The 19,693-nt window shown below is 41.2% G+C and overlaps 1 protein-coding gene across 1 annotated transcript in view; it reads right to left on the bottom strand.

The window, feature by feature from the left end:
• LOC145411654 (kinesin-like protein KIF11) overlaps positions 1 to 19,693 on the bottom strand; it is a 98,351-nt gene that overhangs the window by 7,405 nt on the left and 71,253 nt on the right. The window contains exons 16-17 of the mRNA XM_080281660.1: positions 18,720 to 18,899; positions 11,770 to 11,950 (exon numbers count right to left, since the gene is read on the bottom strand). Coding sequence (XP_080137786.1) covers positions 11,770 to 11,950; positions 18,720 to 18,899 — 361 coding nt within the window. The remainder of the gene's footprint in view (positions 1 to 11,769; positions 11,951 to 18,719; positions 18,900 to 19,693) is intronic.

Raw genomic sequence — 19,693 nt, 5'->3', positions numbered from 1 at the left:
GACCCTGAGGTATTTTTTCAAATTACAAAAATTAACTGCCGTTTCCTCTAGAACTGAAGTTAAGTGGTGCATCTGCCAATCAGATTTTTAGACTCCTAAACCCACCCTAAGGTTCATTATGATTCATCAAAAAATTCATGAAATGACTGCTACTTGCTGGTAAATCCTAAACAAAATGGAGACAAAATTTCAGAAAACTACAATGAGCCTTTATGTTTTGGATGATTTGATTTCGCGAATTTACCATTCGCTGAAAAGCCCAAAATTTCCAAGAACTTGTCTCACGATCAAGAATTCACCTTTTGCGTCAAAATATTGGGCGCTGGTGGGCAAGGAGATCATCAGCTGTTGTCTGCCATGTTGTTTACACAATTCCCACCAGCTGTGAGACTGTGTGTGGTGCTCAGGTAGCCACAGTCACTTTTTTCCTTTCCTTTCGTTCAGCTATTGTTCTCGAGTGGTCGACTTGTTTTGTATTATGGCTTTCTCTTCATTCACTGGAGGACTAGATAATGGTGGTGATGGTGAAATACAGGGAAGTTCAAAGGATGGAGGCAAGAAAAGAAAAGAATGTCATGAGTACCGAGTTGGTATGAAGAAAAGTATTCAGTAGAGGGTAAGACAAAGATTTTTTCAGGCTGGTGATCCATATACTTAATGTTTCTTAACATTTTTATCATATTCATATGGTTGTCAGATATTCTGGTACCCTGTTTTATGAGAATTATATCTCAAAAGTAAGAAAAAGGGTGACTTTGTGACAGGCTCTAGAACCAATTAGATTTATTACCAATAAATTAATGCTTTTCAGTTCACGAAATTCAGGTATCACACCAACCCCATGGTACCAACTGGACGCGATACTTAGGGGCTCACTGTACATCGTTATTTTTACTAACGAAAGACCTTATATGTTGCTAAAATGGCTGCAAATAAATAGAATAATGTACTATGAGCAAATTCAATGCATAATAAATGTATGTCTAATTTGAGACTGGGGGCAGGGTGGGGGAATTTGGTTTATTTTGTTTATGGATGCATGTAGCTGTAAATATAGTTTGAACAGTATACTATGTGTGGGAAAAGAGGTGTATATTTCTATTTTGGGGTTGTTTCAAGATAAAATGATGTACAGTAATCCCTGTAATGACCGGACGCCCAATTCCCGGACATTTTGGGCCTGGGCCTTCAAAACCTAAAAATATATATATATATCCAACCCATAATTTGAAATTGGCACGTGGCACCTAACAGCTGTGTTTATGCATGGCCACCAGCTCCCTGCTATTCCTCCCCCCTTTCCAGTTACCGCCTAACTACCATCGTGAGTAGATGCTCATTGCAATGGATGCCGCACGTGCTCGTTTTTGTGAATAAACAGTGAATAAACTGCAATAACTCGCCACTGGACCACATGGGAATATACAGTGTTGTGCAGTGATAAGAAATTAGAATTTAGAGTGCAAAGGATTAAGTGTGGAGTGCAAACTGGCAGCTGAAACTGGCAGTTGAAACTGGCGTGGTGCAATTAAGAACAGAATGTGCAATGTTAAACAATTATAACTCACAGTGCAAAGAATTATGTGCAGCACAACACTGGGTTACAGTACGTGCTTCAAGAGCATTGTCACCACTGTCAGATCCTTAGAGGAGGCGGCCACAGACGTGCTGTAAGTAGTATGTACACTGCTAAATATTTTCCATACTCACTTCCAATTCTTCATTCTCTGGATCCTTTTCATTTATTTCATGCTTTATGTCCATTATTGGTGTGAATAGGGTCTTAAATAGGTGCTATGCATGTCCTGTAGGGAGTTATTTAGGTGGCTTTCAAAGTTAGGCTGGGTTAGGGTCCATCACTACCAGTCCAGGAGGCAGGGGCCCAGTATCCAGACAAAACCAATTCCCGGACATGCCTTTGGGTCTATTACATCGGATATTGGAGGGATTACTGTCCAAACGTGGTACTGACAAGATGAATGCTTGTCATGCCTCAAGTGCATGATTTACTAACAGGATGGTGTTTGGACAGTAATCCATCCAATATCCGATGTAATAGAGCCAAAGGCATGTTCGGGAATGTAGGGAAGAGTAAAGTGATGGTCTTTGAGAGAGCTGAAGTTAGTGAATGTACAGCGAGGTTGGATGGTGAGGAATTGGAAAATGTGAGTACATTTAAGTACTTGGGTAGTGTGATGAGTAAGGATGGAGGTTTGGAGGGTGAAGTGCTTGAAAGGGTGCAGCAGGGAAGAAAGCTTGCTGGTTCTTTGAAAGCAGTGATAAGAAACAGGGAAGTGAGCATGGAAGTGAAAAAGTTACTACATGACAGTATTGTGATACCAACTCTAACGTATGGAAGTGAAGCTTGGACGTTGTTGGAAGGACACAAGTCAAGAGTGAGAGTAGTGGAAATGAGTTATTTAAGAGGAACCTGTGGAGTCACATGGACAGACAGGCTGACGAATGAGGATATAAAGGAGCGTTGTGGTGTGGATGCGATAGGAAGCGTTATGAGGAACACACTGAGGTGGTTTGGCCATATGGAGAGGATGGAGGGTGAAAGACTGACAAAGAGAGTGTACAGTATGTGAGTGAGGTGGAGGGGGGAAGAGGGAGGGGGAGGCCGAGGATGAGATGGAGGGATGGGGTGGAGAGGTATATGAGAGAGGGGGGTGTGAGTTGGGAGCAGGGCAGTGAAATGGCGGGGGACAGGGCGACTTGGAGGCGACTTGTTTGTGGCCACCCCGAACGGGATTGAGGCGTCTGGCAATAAATAGATAGATAGATGGTGTCTGGGATGGATGAATGGGTTTGTGTAAAGCTGTAAACATTGTAAACATGCCAGAGACCATCATTCCCTTCCCAAAATATTTTGCATTCTTTTATGATACGCACTACACAGATGCCAATGGCACTGGCAGTGAATGGTGTTCACTGACACTGTCAGCATATTAGGAGTTAAAGTGCACCATCATTTTCCTGACCTTTTCCTCCCACCCAAAGATGAAGTAAGGATGGGTTTAGAAAAGAAAATATGAAATATGACTGGTTTTTCGTGTTTTGGCCTGCTTATCCAAGCACGTGCCACTGCCAGTGATTTGGACTCGCTGGCTAGCACTGGCAGCACTGACCGGAGTGGTGAACGTAACACTGACCGGATTTCCTTCGAATACCCCGAATTTTCCACTAAATCTTCGACTTTCCCTTACTCACTGTCGTAAGGATGAGTCACCACCCTGTTTGTCTGGCTCCTCACAGGATTTTCCGCCCGTTCTCTTGCGCCACTAGGTGTGTGGGAAAAATAAACCTCCTTGATTTTCTATATTCACTTCTTGAATCTACAAGCAAATAAAGAGACTAGTGAAGAGGAAAAAGAAGGAGGTAAATGAGGATCTAGGAAGAAAAATGAATGCGACCTACTCTGAAAACAGGAAGTTATTCTGGAAAGAGGTGCGGAAATGTAGAAGTGAAAGCGGAAAGAAATGTGATGGTGTGAAGGATGTAGGTGGTAGATTATTAACCCATGGGGATGAAGTAGGGACCAAATGGAAAGTATATTTTGAAAGCCTGATCAATGGGAATAGAGAGAGCAAAGGCGGCTGTAAACATGATTGGTTTTGGGGGTGTGCAAGGAAGGAATGCAGTGCCAGGAAACATGACACTCGCACAGGTGAAGAGTGCTGTGAAGCGGCTGAAAAATGGGAGAGCAGCTGGGGTTGATGAGGTGTATGCAGAGATGCTTCAGTGTAGTGGAACGAGTGGAATGAAGTGCTTGTTGGAGATGTGTAAGAAGGCATGGATGAGTGAAACTGTGCCTGCAGAGTAGAAAATAGCTGTGATTGTACCCCTGTACAAGAATACAGGTGAGCGACGTGAGTGCATGAATTATCGTGGTGGAAGTTTATTGAGTGTGGTAGGGAAGGTATATGGAAGAATTATTATTGAGAAAGTAAGAGAGAGATTAGAAGTCCTAGTGAGTGATGAACAGGGTAGCTTTAGGAGTGGCAGAGGATGTGTGGATCAAATATTTGCAGTGAGACATATAGCAGAGAAGACTTATCAGAAGGACCATAAGGTGTTTATGGCATTCATGGATCTGGAAAAAGCATATGACAAAGTGGACAGAGAAGGATTGTGGAAAGTTTTGCCCAGTAAAGGCTAGAATTAAATTTAAACTGTCTTATTACATTCAAGGTTCTTAAGTTTGGTGAACCGAAGTATCTTGCTGAATTGTTAAAACTCCCATCGACACGCCCGGGTGTGATGTTACGCAGTGAAGATGATTCCTTGCGTCTTGATGAGCCAGGAGCCATTCACCAGTCATCTTTCTCTGATCGTTCTTTTGCATATAGAGCCCCTAGATTATATAACAGATTGCCATTGTCCATAAGACAACTCTCTACTGTTGAATCCTTTAAGAGACAGCTGAAAGCCTTTCTTTTTTCAAAATGCTATGACCTGGAGAGAGGTACTATGACGGATGATTATAGGGTTTAATTATTGCCACTTTCATGTATATATGATGTAGCTTGTATTATATACAAGAAATGTCACAATTCTTGTAATTGTAAAAATAACGTATGTGTGTCGAGCGCTAGTGAATTCCCAAAAGGAAGAACTGGCGCTTTTGAGAAACAAAAGGCCAGATTATTATTATTATTACTGTATTATTATTAGATGGTATGCTGCTAGGTGCCATCATGAGTTTTTATGATGGTAGTGAGGCATGTGTCAGGGTTAATGGGCATGGATGTGAATAATTCACAATTGGTGTGGGCGTGCGACAGGGTTCTGTGAGGTCCCCACGGTTGTTCAATATATACATGGATGGGGTGATGAGAGAAGTAAAACATGAGTAATGGAGAGAGGGATGGCATTGGTGATGGATGGAATATCTCAAATTTGTTGTATGCTGATGATGAAGTACTGCTTGCAGGTACAGGTACTGGACAAGAACTTTTTTTTTTTTAGCCGACTCTGGGCATAGGCTTCACAGCCTGCTTTCAAGGCCCAGTAGTCCTCCTACGTACCGCACACCTCTACATGTCACCTCTTCGGCACTAACACCCACCTTCCATACTGAATACATGCTAGGGAGGTCTCATACAGGACTGGTGTATTGGTATTAGCGGGGGTATTTTTACGACATGTCGGCGGGTCTTCTGGTAGAACAGTAAAGTCTGATTTTATGAAATTCAAATCCTTAAACTGTTCCCTGCACCAGCGGGATTTGAACCCGGGTCCGTTAGGACTGCAGGCCAACTCTCTACTGATTAAGCCACCGCCTCCCCCTACTTGGTAGGCTAGTGCAGAGTTTTACTGACGTCTGTGAGCGTCATGCCTTAAGAGTAAATGCTGAAAAGAGTAAAGTGAGGGTTATTATGAGAGAAGGTGACTCCCAGTGTGATGTTACAATGAATGGAGAGAGAGCCTGGAATTGGTGAGAGAGTTCAAGTACCTGGGTACAGTGATAGAAAAGAGAGAAAATGTGTAAAAGAAGTTGAAAGTGGGATGACACAAGGAAGGAAGGTAGCTGGTGCAATGAAAGCCTTGATAAAAAACAGAGACTTGAGTGTTGCAGCTGCACGAGGCTTACCTGAAGGAGTGTTAGTGCCATCTTTTACATAGTAGGAGTAGACTGTAGCACCAGTCGAGCAGGGCAGTACCCCCCGAGGTGGATGGAAAGCCAATGACAGGGAGTGCTGGAGCTCCCGTTTCATCAGCCCTCAAGACTAGTTCCTGACCATCCCCCTTTGCTGAACTTTTTCAGTGTCTCAGTTACACAAACAGTAGGCCAGCATGCTCTCCAATACAAATTTCTCTAACTATCTACACCAAACTACATGCACAGTACACACTACACTTCCTTTTCCAAATTCAATAAAATCATGGCGTCTCAACACTCAGCCTCGGAGTCCCCAGGGGGGGGGAACATAAATGCCCCCACCTTCCGCCCCTCTCCCAGTAACGACTTGAGCTGCCTGGAACCACTGTCTGACTCACTTCTTCTTCATTTCTGCAATATTTCCGGCCTTTCCTCTAACTTTCACTCTGTTGAGCACCACCCCTCCTCCTCTAAACCTCACCTTCTCTTTCTAACTGAGACTCAGCTGTCTGAGGCAACTGACAGCAAACCCTTTTCTGTATCCTCCTACTTTCTCTATACTCATTTCAAAGCCAAAGGTGGCTGTTGTGTATACAGTATATACGCAACGACTTATCTTGCTCTCGTGTTCCTGAACTCGATTCTTCTGAATTCTCTACACTCTGGCTTTGGCTTTCCTGTCATTCTCTGACTAAATATATCTGTGCTGTTTATTTATCCCCTAATTCTACTGACTATCAGAAATTCTTCGACTATCTTACTTCTACGATGGAACACATTCTATCCATTTCTCCTTTCTCTGAAATCTCCATTTTAGGAGATATCAATGTTCACCACCACCTTTGGCTCTCCTCTCCTTTCACTGATCCACCTGGTGAACAAGCCTACATCTTTTCTATCCTTAACGACCTAGAGCAGCTTGTACAGCACCCTACCCATATCCCAGACTACCTTGGAGAAAGCTCCAACATACTTGACCTCTTCCTTTCAACTAATCCTTCTGCTTACACTGTTAATCTTTTCTCTCCTTTGGGCTCCTCAGATCACAACCTATTCACCTTAACCTGTCCTATCACTCCAGTACGGCCTGTGGACCCTCCAGGGAAACGTCGTCTGTGGCATTTTAGAGCCGTGGATTGGGAGGCCCTCAGGCAGTACTTCTTTGATTTTCCCTGGAATGATTATTGCTTCCATGGCCGAGAGCCATCTGAGTGTGCCTTGCGCTTTACGGAGGTTATTCTCTCGGGCATGGAAGCATAAATTCCTTTCTCGTATCCTTTGTCTAACGCAAGAAAGCCTTAACCTAATCATGCTTGTTCTAATGCTGTCAGCAACAAGGAGAGGGCCTACAAAAGGTACTGGAGCCAACCCATCCCTGAATCACATCATCTTTACGTTTCTGCCCAGAATCGTGCTAAGTCTGTTCTTCGCTCTGCTAAAAATAATTTCATCCGTACTAAATGCTCTCAACTCTCCAACTCGAATTCTTCCTGCTCCTTTTGGTACCTTGCCAAAAACCTTTCTAACAACTTTACCTCATCATCCTTCCCTCCTCTTTTCTACTCTGATGGTTCTGTAGCTATTTCTTCTACTGATAAAGCAGATCTCTTCGCACAGACACTCTCCTCCAATTCCACCTTAGATGATTCCGGTGCTGTTCCTCCATCACTTCCCCCCTCTGATGTCCTCATGGCTGACATTAAAATTTCTTCAGCTGATGTATTTTCTGCCATCCCTGGCCTCAATACTAACAAGGCATATGGGCCTGATGGAGTCCCTCCTGTTGTTCTCAAGAACTGTGCTTCTGTGCTTACACCCTGCCTTGGCAAACTCTTTTGCCTTAATCTGTCAACTTGTACCTTTCCTTCTTGCTGGAAGTTTGCTCTCATTCAGCCAGTCCCAAAGAAGGGTGACCACTCCCAACCCTCCAACTATCGTCCAATTGCTTTGAAGTCCTGTATTTCAAAAGTTTTCAAGTCAATTCTCAATAGAAAAATTTTACATCTAACCTTATCCACTCATACGCTGATGACTCCACCCTTCACCTTTCCATTCGGTTCCCGCAACATCCATCTCAGCAGCTACTTCAATAAACTAGGGATGAGGCTATGGCACACCTAATGTCTGACTTGGCTCGTATCTCTGACCGAGGTAAAAATAATCTGGCTGTTTTTACTGCATCTAAGACTAAGTTCTTACACCTATCAACCCGACAAAATCTTCCACAGGTATACCCACTAATGTTTAATAATATTCAGCTTAATCCTGCATCATCCTTGAACATGCTTGGGGTTTCATTTACTCGGGACTTATCTTGGAAAGATCATATTATATCTCTTGTAAAATCTGCTTCCAAGAGATTAGGTGTGCTAAGCCGACTCCATTCTTTCTTTACCCCTGCACAATTGTTGACTCTATACAGGGGTTTTATCCGCCCTTGTGTGGAGTACAACTCTCATGTGTGGGGAGGCTCCCCACATACAGCTCTTCTCCACAGGGTGGAGTCAAAGGCTTTTCAGCTCGTTAACTCTCCTCCTCTTACTGACTCCCTTCAACCTCTGTCTCTTCGCCACACTGTTGCATCTTTATCTCTCTTCTATCACTACTTTAATGGTTACTGCTTCTCTGAATTGTCTGCATGCATTCCTCCACCTCTACGACGGGCGCGTGGCACCCGTCTAGCAGCAAACTCTCATCCCTTTTCTGTTCAACTTTCTAATGCAAGAGTTAACCATTACTCCCAGTCCTTCATTTATGCAACAGGTCAACTCTGGAACTGTCTCCCTCTGTCTGTATTTCCTGCTGCCTATGATCTCCAGTCTTTCAAACGCACTGTGTCCAGGCATCTCGAAATGATCGGATCTTGAATTTGGCTCCCTATTGTATTTTGTTTTTCTCTTGGAGGCAACTGTTATTGCAGGCTCATGGCCTTTGGTTCCTTCTTCTTCGCATTAAAAAAAAAAAAAAAAAAAAAAAAAAAAAAAAAAAAAATATGCGAAACTATGGTGTGGCATGAAAATGAAAAGTCAAGAGTAACAGCAGTGGAGATGGGACTGCTGAGGAATGTATGTGGAATACAGAGGGTGGATAGAATAAGAAATAATGTGATTCGTAAAAGATGTGGAGTGAGGAAGTCGGTGGACACCAGAACTGAAGAGAGTGTAGTGAGACTGTATGGTCACGTGGAGAGAATGGATAATGATAGAGTGGTGAGAAAGGTATACCTGAGTGAATTTGATGGAGGGAGGAGGCAAGGTAGGCCAAGGAGAAGGTGGAGAGATATGGTGGATGAGTGTGTGAGGAAGAGAGGTTTGGAGAGTCAGTGAGGCTAGGGAACTGACAAGAGATCGAGCTGGCTGGATGAATGTTGTGAGGAGAAGTGCATGATCAAGGATCTGGCACCCCTTTTAACGTGGCAGCATTCGGATTGACTCATTCAGTTATGCTTATGTGAAGATACAGAACGTGGTGAATGTTTTTGGCGTAACTGATAGAGTTATGATTCCGAGGGCTTGAATGATGAGTGAATGGAAGCATGGCCCATTGGACTGGGCAAATATGGGCCATCTGGACATTGCTACTCCTCATCCTGCCCTAGGGTGGGAAAGGAGGTCCGGATGATGATCATGATGATGATGACTTCTTGCATCAATTATAAAAATTTCCCTCTACTACAGCACTTATATTTGCACTTGACATCACGTTTACGGGTAATTGCACTTTGAGAAGTATATGCTCTAGCTGTTTCATGCAGTATGGTTAAGTATGAGGTACTTACTTGTACTAAAACTGTGACTGATTTGTACTAATCAGGAGCATCATGAAAATATTACTGATGTTGTACACAACTTACATTTTTTGTACTTCACATCACAAATACACTAATTCTCATATATTCACCATTATTTTCTGAGTAACAAAGGAAAAAATGTAGTTACAGCCAACCAGGTCATTTTCTTTCTCACCCATGCACTCCTGGTTTTCTTTCATTGTAGCAGGTAGGGTATTTCCAATCACTGTTACAAAGAACCATAAACAGTAAAACTTATTGCAAAACTTATTATACAACATTTATTTCATAACACTTACTAGATATAACTTATAATATCTTACATTTCACTTATTTATTAAAAAAACACTTGCGGCGCCGCGTGCTGTTTTGTTGTAAGCACCATTTTTTAAAAACATCAGAAATCGCGTTTAAAGTTTGCGCTCTTTCAACTTATCATAACTCTGTTGTTTTTAAAGCTAGAGATCTCATTCAGAAAGCAAAATGAAGGATGATTTATGCAGAATGAGACTGTGTTCATAACTTCATCATTTTTGAAGCTAGAGACCTCATTCAGAAAGCAAATTGAAGGGTGATTTATGCAGAATGAGACTGTGTTCTTAATATTTTAAAACAGTGTGAGTGAATATACAGTATACAAACTAGGTTTTTTCAAAAGGGCTGAAATTGACGTGTTTGTTTATGCAATTTCAACAAAGTATAACTCAGTTATTAATAAAGATAGCAAATTCAATCAAACACCAAAGTAAAGAGTTTATGATGCTCAATATGAATATACTATCATAATTTGGTTATATCACACACTGCAGCATGGAACACCCAGTGTTTTACTGTGACAAAATTTTCTCTCAAAGTTCATTCCGATTCAACCCATAATAACTCGGTTATTTTGTGCATAAATTTCTTAAAATAATAATCATAATAAAGAGAAAAACATCATCATAACATGCATAGGAAATATTTTGAGATTATGTAATGGTTTTGGACGCCATTTACGTGTACGACCCTTTCCTTGACCAACAGTGGTGTTATCACCCTGACCATCTCCATCACCATCATCACCACCACTTTCAGTCCCTTTACCATCCTGGCCATGCTCTTGGCCACTAGGGGCATTATCACCACCCCCATGAGCCACACATAATGCCACACTATCACCATCACTAGCACCACCAGCAACTCCATGCCCTTCACCACTTTCCTGGCCATGCCCTTGGCTACCAGGAGCACTATCACCACCCCCATGAGCCACAGGTAATGCCACAATATCACCATCACCTTCATCATCACTATCTCCACTATCCACTTGTGGCTTACTATCACCACACACCAGTTTCACCAGGCTGCTTGCAGTAGTAAAAATGACTCACTTTGAAGGCGACAGAGCCTTCATCAAGCCGGCCTTCTTGCACCTCCGATGCACCAGAACATGGGTCATCCACGTATTCACTATCGGAATACATTATCACCACAATGATCATAAAAAAAGAGTGCTTGAAACAGGTTTGTGCATGTGGTTGAATGCAGGGAAAAATTACTGAGGGAGATGCAGTACCACCAACACCAAGCGCTAACGTCGCTAAAAACAGCACACATCATAATCATTAGCATACGAACTTGTGAGAATGCAAAACATGTAAGAGCATCAGAAAAATTTACTTTACAACATGGTAAATAATGTGTTATTACTCATACAGATTGTTAGATGCTAATGGTAGCAAACATACCATAGCAAAAACATTGGCGGAGTTGCTGGCTCCCATCATGGCATTTACAACAAAACCCATCGCAGATGAGACCTGTCAAACCAGCCCACCACAAAAATTGATTTCACCGGTCTTCTTCAGAACACTTTCAACCCTATTTCCAGTGCTGTGTTGATGTATCCGACATGCCTCAGATTTAGAGGACGGGTCAAATTAGTGGTATATGCAGAAAACTCAATTTCGGTTAAGGAGGCATTTACAACAAAACCACATGCAGGGCCTCACTTGTACATACCTGTTTACTCTTTACAATTTCCCACACACCTACTCGGTCACTGAGCCCTTTCCCCGGCGGTACGGGCAGAACTTTTGGGGGAGTTGATGATACAATCGGCCCCATGCTTGGAGGAGCGGAATTGGACGAGGACGATGAGGAGGACATCACTCTAAACTCTACCAGTGCCGTGTACAGACTAAGATGTGCGTCAGTAGGGCACCTTGAGTACCTACCTACCCTATGGTTGTCATAGAAAATTGTTCAAAGGGTGGCGGGAAGACGCCTGGGGCTATACCAGTCAAATGGCATTGCTCCGTGCCCCAAATCGTGATGGTATAACACGTCAACAGGCGCGCAGGGGTTAAAAAGATAAATAAGCACCATACAGTACCTGTGGGTACATCCTTGACCATATCATTGTTGAGGAGACAAAGAACTTGTGTGGCTTGGTCCTGCAGCTCTGAATCATGGCGGACAAACCACTCCCTCAGGCCAGACAGTGCCTCACCACACTCACTCTCCAACTTCACTCGCTCACCCTCCAGTGACTCTAGTTCTTCCACAAGGGCCTTCTGTTGGCTTCTCAAGTTCATGCTTAGTTTATCACCCTTGGACTGCAAATTAATAAAAAAAAATATATATATATATATATATATATATATATACATACATATACACACACATACACGCATGCATGCACACACACACACAAAAACACAAACACACACATGTATGTTTGTGGATGATCCAATAATACAAAGGAAAATTACTAACACAGATTCTTGCAAGGAGCTACAAGAAGAATTAAATAAGCTTCATGAATGGAGCAATAAATGGCAAATGAAATTTAATGTGGAAAAGTGTCATGTAATTAAGTTTGGTATAAGTGAGAAAAGACCTGACTGCGGTTATAAGTTATGAAGATCAACCCTACACATATCAGAAAGTGAGAAGGACCTAGGAGTGATTATCAATAACAGATCATTTCCAGCAGACCACGTCAGTGAGAAGGTATGTAACATGTATACCGTCAACTGGGGTGACATCGGACACAGGGTAAATTCGGACATTATTTGGGTAAAAAGTTTAAATGCTACACAACTGCTAAAAGAAGGAAGCAAAAATAATTCTTTTAACAGCAAAACGTTGCATTGGAACTGTACATTTTCCCATATAATTATCTCTTTCTAAGCTAATGATTCAGTGGTGAATTTTAATTAGTGCAGAAAATACTTAAATTTTTGGGAAAAATGAGAACTGCAAAACTTTCTCTGGTGGGAGCGAGTCATAACACATAGCATGATTCTACAGGTTCAGAGGTTTGTGTTAATGTCCATCTTGAAGATTGAAACAGAAAGAGGGTTAAGATCTGTACTTTAAATATGTCAAAACATGACATGAGTGTAGTGTATGCATTTTGGAGATTTAAAGGGGTGACTTCGGACACTACAGCTTAACTAGAGACAGATGTGTGGCGTACTCCAAAGCTACATGAATGGGTAGTCGTTCAAATCTCAGATGAGAAAAAATGAAGAAGAAATATTTTGTACCTATAGTCACAGATGCTGCGCCAACATTGAAGTTTGGTTCTTAAAACATGTCAGAGGTACAAAAAACGTATCTGTCACTTCTAACGTTCCAGGTGATGATGTGTGTCATAGATGAGTCAGATATTGTAAATGTAGTTACAGGAACCACTCATGCACAAACGAAAACGTAAGATTTTTAACCTGGATGTTAATTCATGGCCATACTAAATCACCATGATCTCCTAGTTAGAATGCCAGGTGTACAGTATTCTTTTCACTTTTCTAGTCTGAGATAAAGATACGACATATTCTTTTCATATTTCTAGTCTGAGAAGAGATATTATTTAGTTTAGTTTAGTTAATTTAATCTGAGAAGAGATATTATTTAACTTTTGATATTATATTTAAATATTTTGTCATAAAGAACTTTTTTTTTTTTTTTCCCAAACAACTATTGTCCATATTTTTTCTTCAAACTAAAGTTCCTGTTACATTTTGATGTGTTCTCTTTATATTCAAGCTCATAGTAGTGCCTTAAACTGGCAGACAGGCTTGTAATCCCAATAGTCTTGAGAGTGTCGTCCTATGTAAGTTCAGAAAATGTCTGTTTTTCTCAGTCATTTTACAAAAATTCCCCTGCACTGTTGGGTGATGATTATCATAAAAACTAAATTTTGCAGTATAGTTTTAAGCTTTTTCTTTAATATTACATTCAAAAGGAGGCCATCAGCTTGTAAATTTCTTATTAATATTGTCAGTGAATCTTTACTTAGAAAACACCAACAGATATATCAAAATATTCAAATCGGTTGCTCTGTATTTTTTTGTAATTTTTCCAGCATTTTTTTTTTAACTCCCAAGGTGTCTGAAGTCCCCCCAGACTTGTCCGGAAATGCAACTGAGCTACTGGAGGCCTGTTTCAGTGTATTTTAAAGGGATGTCCGAAGTCACCCCAAGGCTGTCCGAAGTCACCCCAAAGTGGGTTTTCATGCTGATAGGTACTGAGAGGTTATCGTCTCACGCACATATGTAATACTTAACACCTGTAATTTGTCCCAAATATTTTGCAGCAGGTTGAAAAAACCCTCACAATCATCCAAAGTCACCCCAGTTTACGGTACACTGCTTGCTATCATGAGAATAGCATTCACATATATAAATGAAGACATGTTGAGAAAGATAATAACATCATTCATCAGACCAACCCTGGAGCTGCATTGTAGTCTGGAATCCTCATCTCAAAAAACACACAGATAAGACTGAAAAAGTAAAAGGGCAGCTACAAGATGGGTACCAAGCTTAAGGGATCTAAGCTATGAAGAAAGACTAGAAACACTGAATCTACCAACATTACAGGAAAGAAGGAAAAGAGGAGACATGATTATGCTATATAAATGCATCTCAGGGAAACAGAAAATAGACATAAATGAATATATAACCAATGGGGAAGCATCAACAAGACACTGAAAAAAAAACTACATAAAAAGAGAGGCAATAATGATGTAAGGAAATTCAGTTTCCCAAATAGGGTAATTGATCAGTGGAATGCACTGCTGAATGAAATACTGTGTGCCAAACTATTCCTAAATTTAAGGATATGTATGATAAAAATTTAATACACAGGGCACTATGAGCTTGACTCATTCCTGTAAAGATACAATTAGGTAAGAACACACATTCGCATCCATGCACACGTGCGCGCACACACACACACACTGTACTCCTTCTCACAAATTCTCCCTACATCTCAATCCTCAAACAGTTTCCCTAACCAAATTCTATACAATATCTCCCTTTCCTATTCATATCATACCTAACCACTATTTTCTTGGCCTCCTCCCACTGTCAAACTCATTCACATATAACATTCTCACTACCCTATCTACAGCCACTCCGACCATGGTGTCCAAACCATTAAAGATATCTTTACTCTCCAACTGACCATACCATTTAAGCTCACTTAATCAGCAGACTTACTTCCTCCATATTTTTTTAGTACAGTATCACATCACTTCTCAGCCTGTCCATTTTATGTATTCTACACATATTGTCCATAATCTTGCTTTCATTGTTCTTTCTCTTGACTTTTTATTCAAGCCATACCAAAGTCACAATCCCATATGTTGATGTGGCCAACAACACACCTGCATGCAATCCTCTTCCAGCCTTCACACTCAGACTTGTATAGAATCATGGCATCAAGGCCTTCTTAGTGCCAGCCACCTTCCAGGTCCTCGTGCCACTCTACTTTCAACTTCCTTCACATATTTAACTCTTATTTTTTATTAGATAGCTAGTGCACCAAGGTACTCAAATTCCCTTACCAATTTGGCCCTCTCTATTCACCAGCACATCACACTGAGGTACCTTCCCACTCAACCACCATCACTTTATTGTTGTCTACATTTACTTTCAAACAATACAAAATACCATCACACTTAATTGTAATAGTAAATGCATTGAAGTAAACATATATACTGTATATATTTTTTTACCCCTAAAGACTGTTCATCATCAATCGATGTGTTTTAGACAAGGTACATTCAGTCCAACCCACATCGATATAATAGCAGCCACAAAAACCTGGGGAGAGGTTGCTAAGCCTCTCTGATGATGTAAATGGAAGCTAGCAAATCAGAACAACAATTTCTAGTGGCGTCTGGCATGATTTGTCCCCCTAGATGTGGTAGAAGCCCCCCTCCCTTGGCCATCTTTCCACTTCCCTCTGTTCCATTGGATTCTCCTCTCACTGTCTCCTCCCACCCAAATCTCCCCCACACCCCCTGTATACCATTGGGGGAGGGGGAGGGGGGTGTAGCAGGCATTTTTCCTCTCTATTGAGGCCCCCTCACCCCCTCCACCTCCCAAGGAACCCCCACACCCATTCCACCTAGCTTTGCCCCATTGGTTCCTCATTTAACATCACCTTACACCCAAATCATCCCCAGACCCTCCCTACTCCATGGTTAGTGTGTATAGGCAGGCTTTGTTTCCCTACTAATGCCCCCCCCCACATCCCCTCCTCCTCCTTACCCTCCCTTTCTTCACAATGACGCAACGCAGCACCGTGTTACCAAGGAAGCCAAACACCACGCCATTGTGTCATTGACCTATATGCTATTACCCTCAACCTGTTTTATGCAATGAAATGTTTATTATATGTTATTAGTGCCTAAATGGCTCACTTGGTAAGCTGCTGTACTCACGCAGTTTCAAGCGCTGGTTCGAATCCCCGCAATATTTACTAAGTAAAAAATGCGTCATCTTACTGACCAGGAGTGCATATCACGAACATACATACGATCGATTCTCCTTAAAATTGATGGAGTGTGTGGTGAAATGCTTAGGTATGGGGGTGAGATTGTTGTGGAGTGGATATGGAAGTTGTGTAGATTGGCTTGGGAAGAGGGAAGGATTTCCAGAGGATTGGAAATCAGGTATAATTGTTCCTCTGTACAAAGGAAAAGGGGAGAGAGAAGTATGTGGTAACCATAGGGGTATTTGCCTTCTTAGTGTGACTGGTAAAATATATGGTAGAATACTCATTGATAGGGTTAGGCATATGACAGAGGAGCTAGTTGGAGAAGAACAAGGGGGATTTAGGAAGGGAAAAGGGTGTGTAGACCAGATATTTGTTCTAAGATGTTTAGTGGAGAAGTATCTAGAGAAGGGAAGGAAAGTGTATGCTGCCTTCATGGACTTGGAGAAAGCTTATGACAGAATAGATAGGCAAGGTATCTGGAAGGTATTAAGAATATATGGAGTGGAGGGGAAATTGTTGAGTGCTGTGAAGAGTATGTATGAGGGAGCTAGGGCTACGGTGCGAGTGGATGGTGAGCTGAGTGAGTTCTTTGATCTCAATGTGGGACTGAAACAGGGGTGTGTAATGTCTCCATGGCTGTTTAATATATATATGGATGGGGTTGTAAAGGAGGTTCAAGGTAGGGCAGTGGATGTAGGGGTGGCCCTAATGAATGAGGGTGAGATTTGGAAGCTTCCGGTGTTGCTGTTTGCTGATGATACAGTATTGTTGAGTGAAGATGAATGGGAGTTGCAAGGTTTGGTGAATGAATTTGGGACAGTGTGTAGGAGGAGGAAGCTGAAAGTTAATGTAAACAAAAGTAAAGTTATGGTGTTTGAGAGGAATGAAGTCACAGAGTGTGCAGTGAGGTTGGATGGTGAGGATATGGAGAATGTGAGTGCATTCAAGTACTTGGGTAGTGTGATGAGTAAGGATGGAACTTTGGGGGATGAAGTAAATGAAAGGGTACAGCAGGGAAGGAAGGTTGTTGGTACACTGAAAGCAGTGATGAGAAATAGGGAGGTGAGTATGGAAGTTAAGAAGTCACTGCATGATGGTATTGTGATCCCTACCCTGACGTATGGAAGCGAGGCGTGGACCTTGCAAGAAGGGAACAAGTCAAGAGTGAGAGCAGTGGAAATGAGTTACTTGAGAGGAGCATGTGGAGTGACATGGAGGGACAGGTTGACGAATGAAGAAGTGAAGGAACGTTGTGGGGTAGATGTGGATGTGGTTGAAAAGATTAGGAGAAATACACTGAGGTGGTTTGGACATGTGGAGAGGATGGAGAATGAAAGACTGACTAAGAGGGTGTATGTAGGTGAGGTGGAGGGAGGGAGAGGGAGGGGTAGACCGAGGATGAGTTGGAGGGATGGAGTTCAGAGGTATATGAGGGAGGGGGGGGTGAGTTGGGGGGAGGGGAGTCAAATGGTGGGTGACAGAGTGACTTGGAGGCGTTTTGTCTGCGGCCACCCTTTGCGGGATTAGGGCGTCGGGCTATAGATAGATAGATAGATTAGTTATTTCTATACAGTTATTAACCAAAGAATATTAGTTTCTCTGTATAATTTACCCATTTTCCATAATTTTCGACTGGAAACTTTTGTGATTGTATGGTACCTGCAACTTATGATTTTTTTTTTTTTTTAAATTATTATTTCTGTCATTAAACCATTTACACACATTAGTACAGTTTTTTGCTTTATTAGCATTTTATATAACATACATTTATTTTATTGTATTACTGTATTTACATGCAGAACCTAATATTCTTACACAACAAGCCTAGGGTTGGAGGTGTGAAATACCCATATTTATTCTGGCTCAGGAGATGGTAGTAGATTTTTTTTTTTTTTTTTTTTTTCATTTATTTCATTTATTCATTATAATGTTTTTTCTTCATTTTTACATATTAATATAAGAATAAATATTTGTCTTACTGAATGATTTACCTATGCGATGAATCGATACATTTTTATCTTGCATGCAAAGGTAATTTTTTTCCCCTTCTTTTATGCACTTAAACAGCTTGTTTCACGCCTGGGCACATGTTTCATATTGATTTGGGTAATGTTTGTAAGGTTAGGTGGCAAAAAAACAGATACGGCAAATGCCAAAATTTTTCTATTTTTGTTCAGATCCGATGGGTAACTATTATAATATTTGACAGTCGATTGTGTGGTAACCATTTGGCCTATGGGACTGAGATTGGCATTTCCAGCTGTGTAAATTCAAGCTCTTCAAATCAGTAAGAGAAAATTTTCCCTTGGTGAAAGTTGAAAAATCAATGCCTATTTGCAGATGGGGTGACAGTTGGGCCTGGAGAACTGCTGACTTTAGGGGTTAATTATCCCCAGTATGCATTGTGAAACTTTCTTAAAAAGGAAAAAAAAAAGTACCAGTAGCTATTGCATTCTTCTCACACCATTCATTTGAGACCATCCTAAATAAAAACAGGTTAACATTGAAAAAGCTCATGCAAGCAGTAAAAGGAAATGGTCCTTGCCATACCTTCAAATTATTCGTATTATCATTAATTTCTGTAGTTGCCATTGCCTTCATCTCCTCATAGAGTTTCTCCACAACAGCAGTGGTGTCTGCTGCCAGCTGGCACGCCGTGTTGTTATAATTTCCCAATGCAGACTCCAGCCCACATCGTGATTCGCCCATACCTTGCACTCTGCCCTCAAGCTGAAAAGTGACAGATGTTAAATTATGGTAATATTTACAAACCACATATAAGCAGTTATTTAAAGAGATAAGCAACTAGCCTTTACAAAACTCAAGACAACAGCATTTTTCTCCAGGCCCATCTACACAGTATTACAACTGCTGGTAATGGTAGTGAACTGAAATATTAGCAGCTATGTGATGCCAAATCCTACAGCCTACAGAGTTCTCAAGGCTGGATAATTATCAACCAATTTATTACTTTTTACCAAACTGCTCATCATCATCATCATCATCATCATCATCATCATCATCATCATCATCATCATCATCATCATCATCATCCGGACCTCCTTTCCCACCCTACTGTAGGGCTCAGGGGTGTTATGATTTAAATCAAATTGTTTAAATCATGTGATTTAAATCAATTTAAATCAGAGCGAAAAAATCATGATTTAAATAAAAATGGATTTTTCTTTTTTATAAATACAGTAAAAATGAAGACAGAAGATGTGATGGATGTGTATTGTACAGATGCATCAAGTCTGCTTGGCCTATACTCTTCCTGTACTGATCTTGATTAAGTCAGACACCAGTGATTGCCTTTTGTTACAAGGCAAATAGTAAAAACAGAGGAAAGAAGGCTCTTTGAACTTTCCCAAACATTGTGTTTTTTAGTTTATCAGGTAGGCCATGATTAAGCTAGTAAGTTCTACTTCTGATTTTAAGGTGTCAGGAGCTCCGGTTAGGAAAGCCTTTAACACATGTCTTTTCAAGTTGTATAGCAACTTTTGGGTGATAAATGTATGATACCA

This window comes from Coenobita brevimanus, chromosome 90, assembly GCF_032717465.1.
Source record: "Coenobita brevimanus isolate Jiangsu-jjx chromosome 90, ASM3271746v2, whole genome shotgun sequence".
NCBI classification, from domain to species: domain Eukaryota; kingdom Metazoa; phylum Arthropoda; class Malacostraca; order Decapoda; family Coenobitidae; genus Coenobita; species Coenobita brevimanus.
The sequence above is the reverse complement of the archived record's forward strand: the minus strand, read 5'-3'. Positions and strand labels throughout refer to the sequence as shown.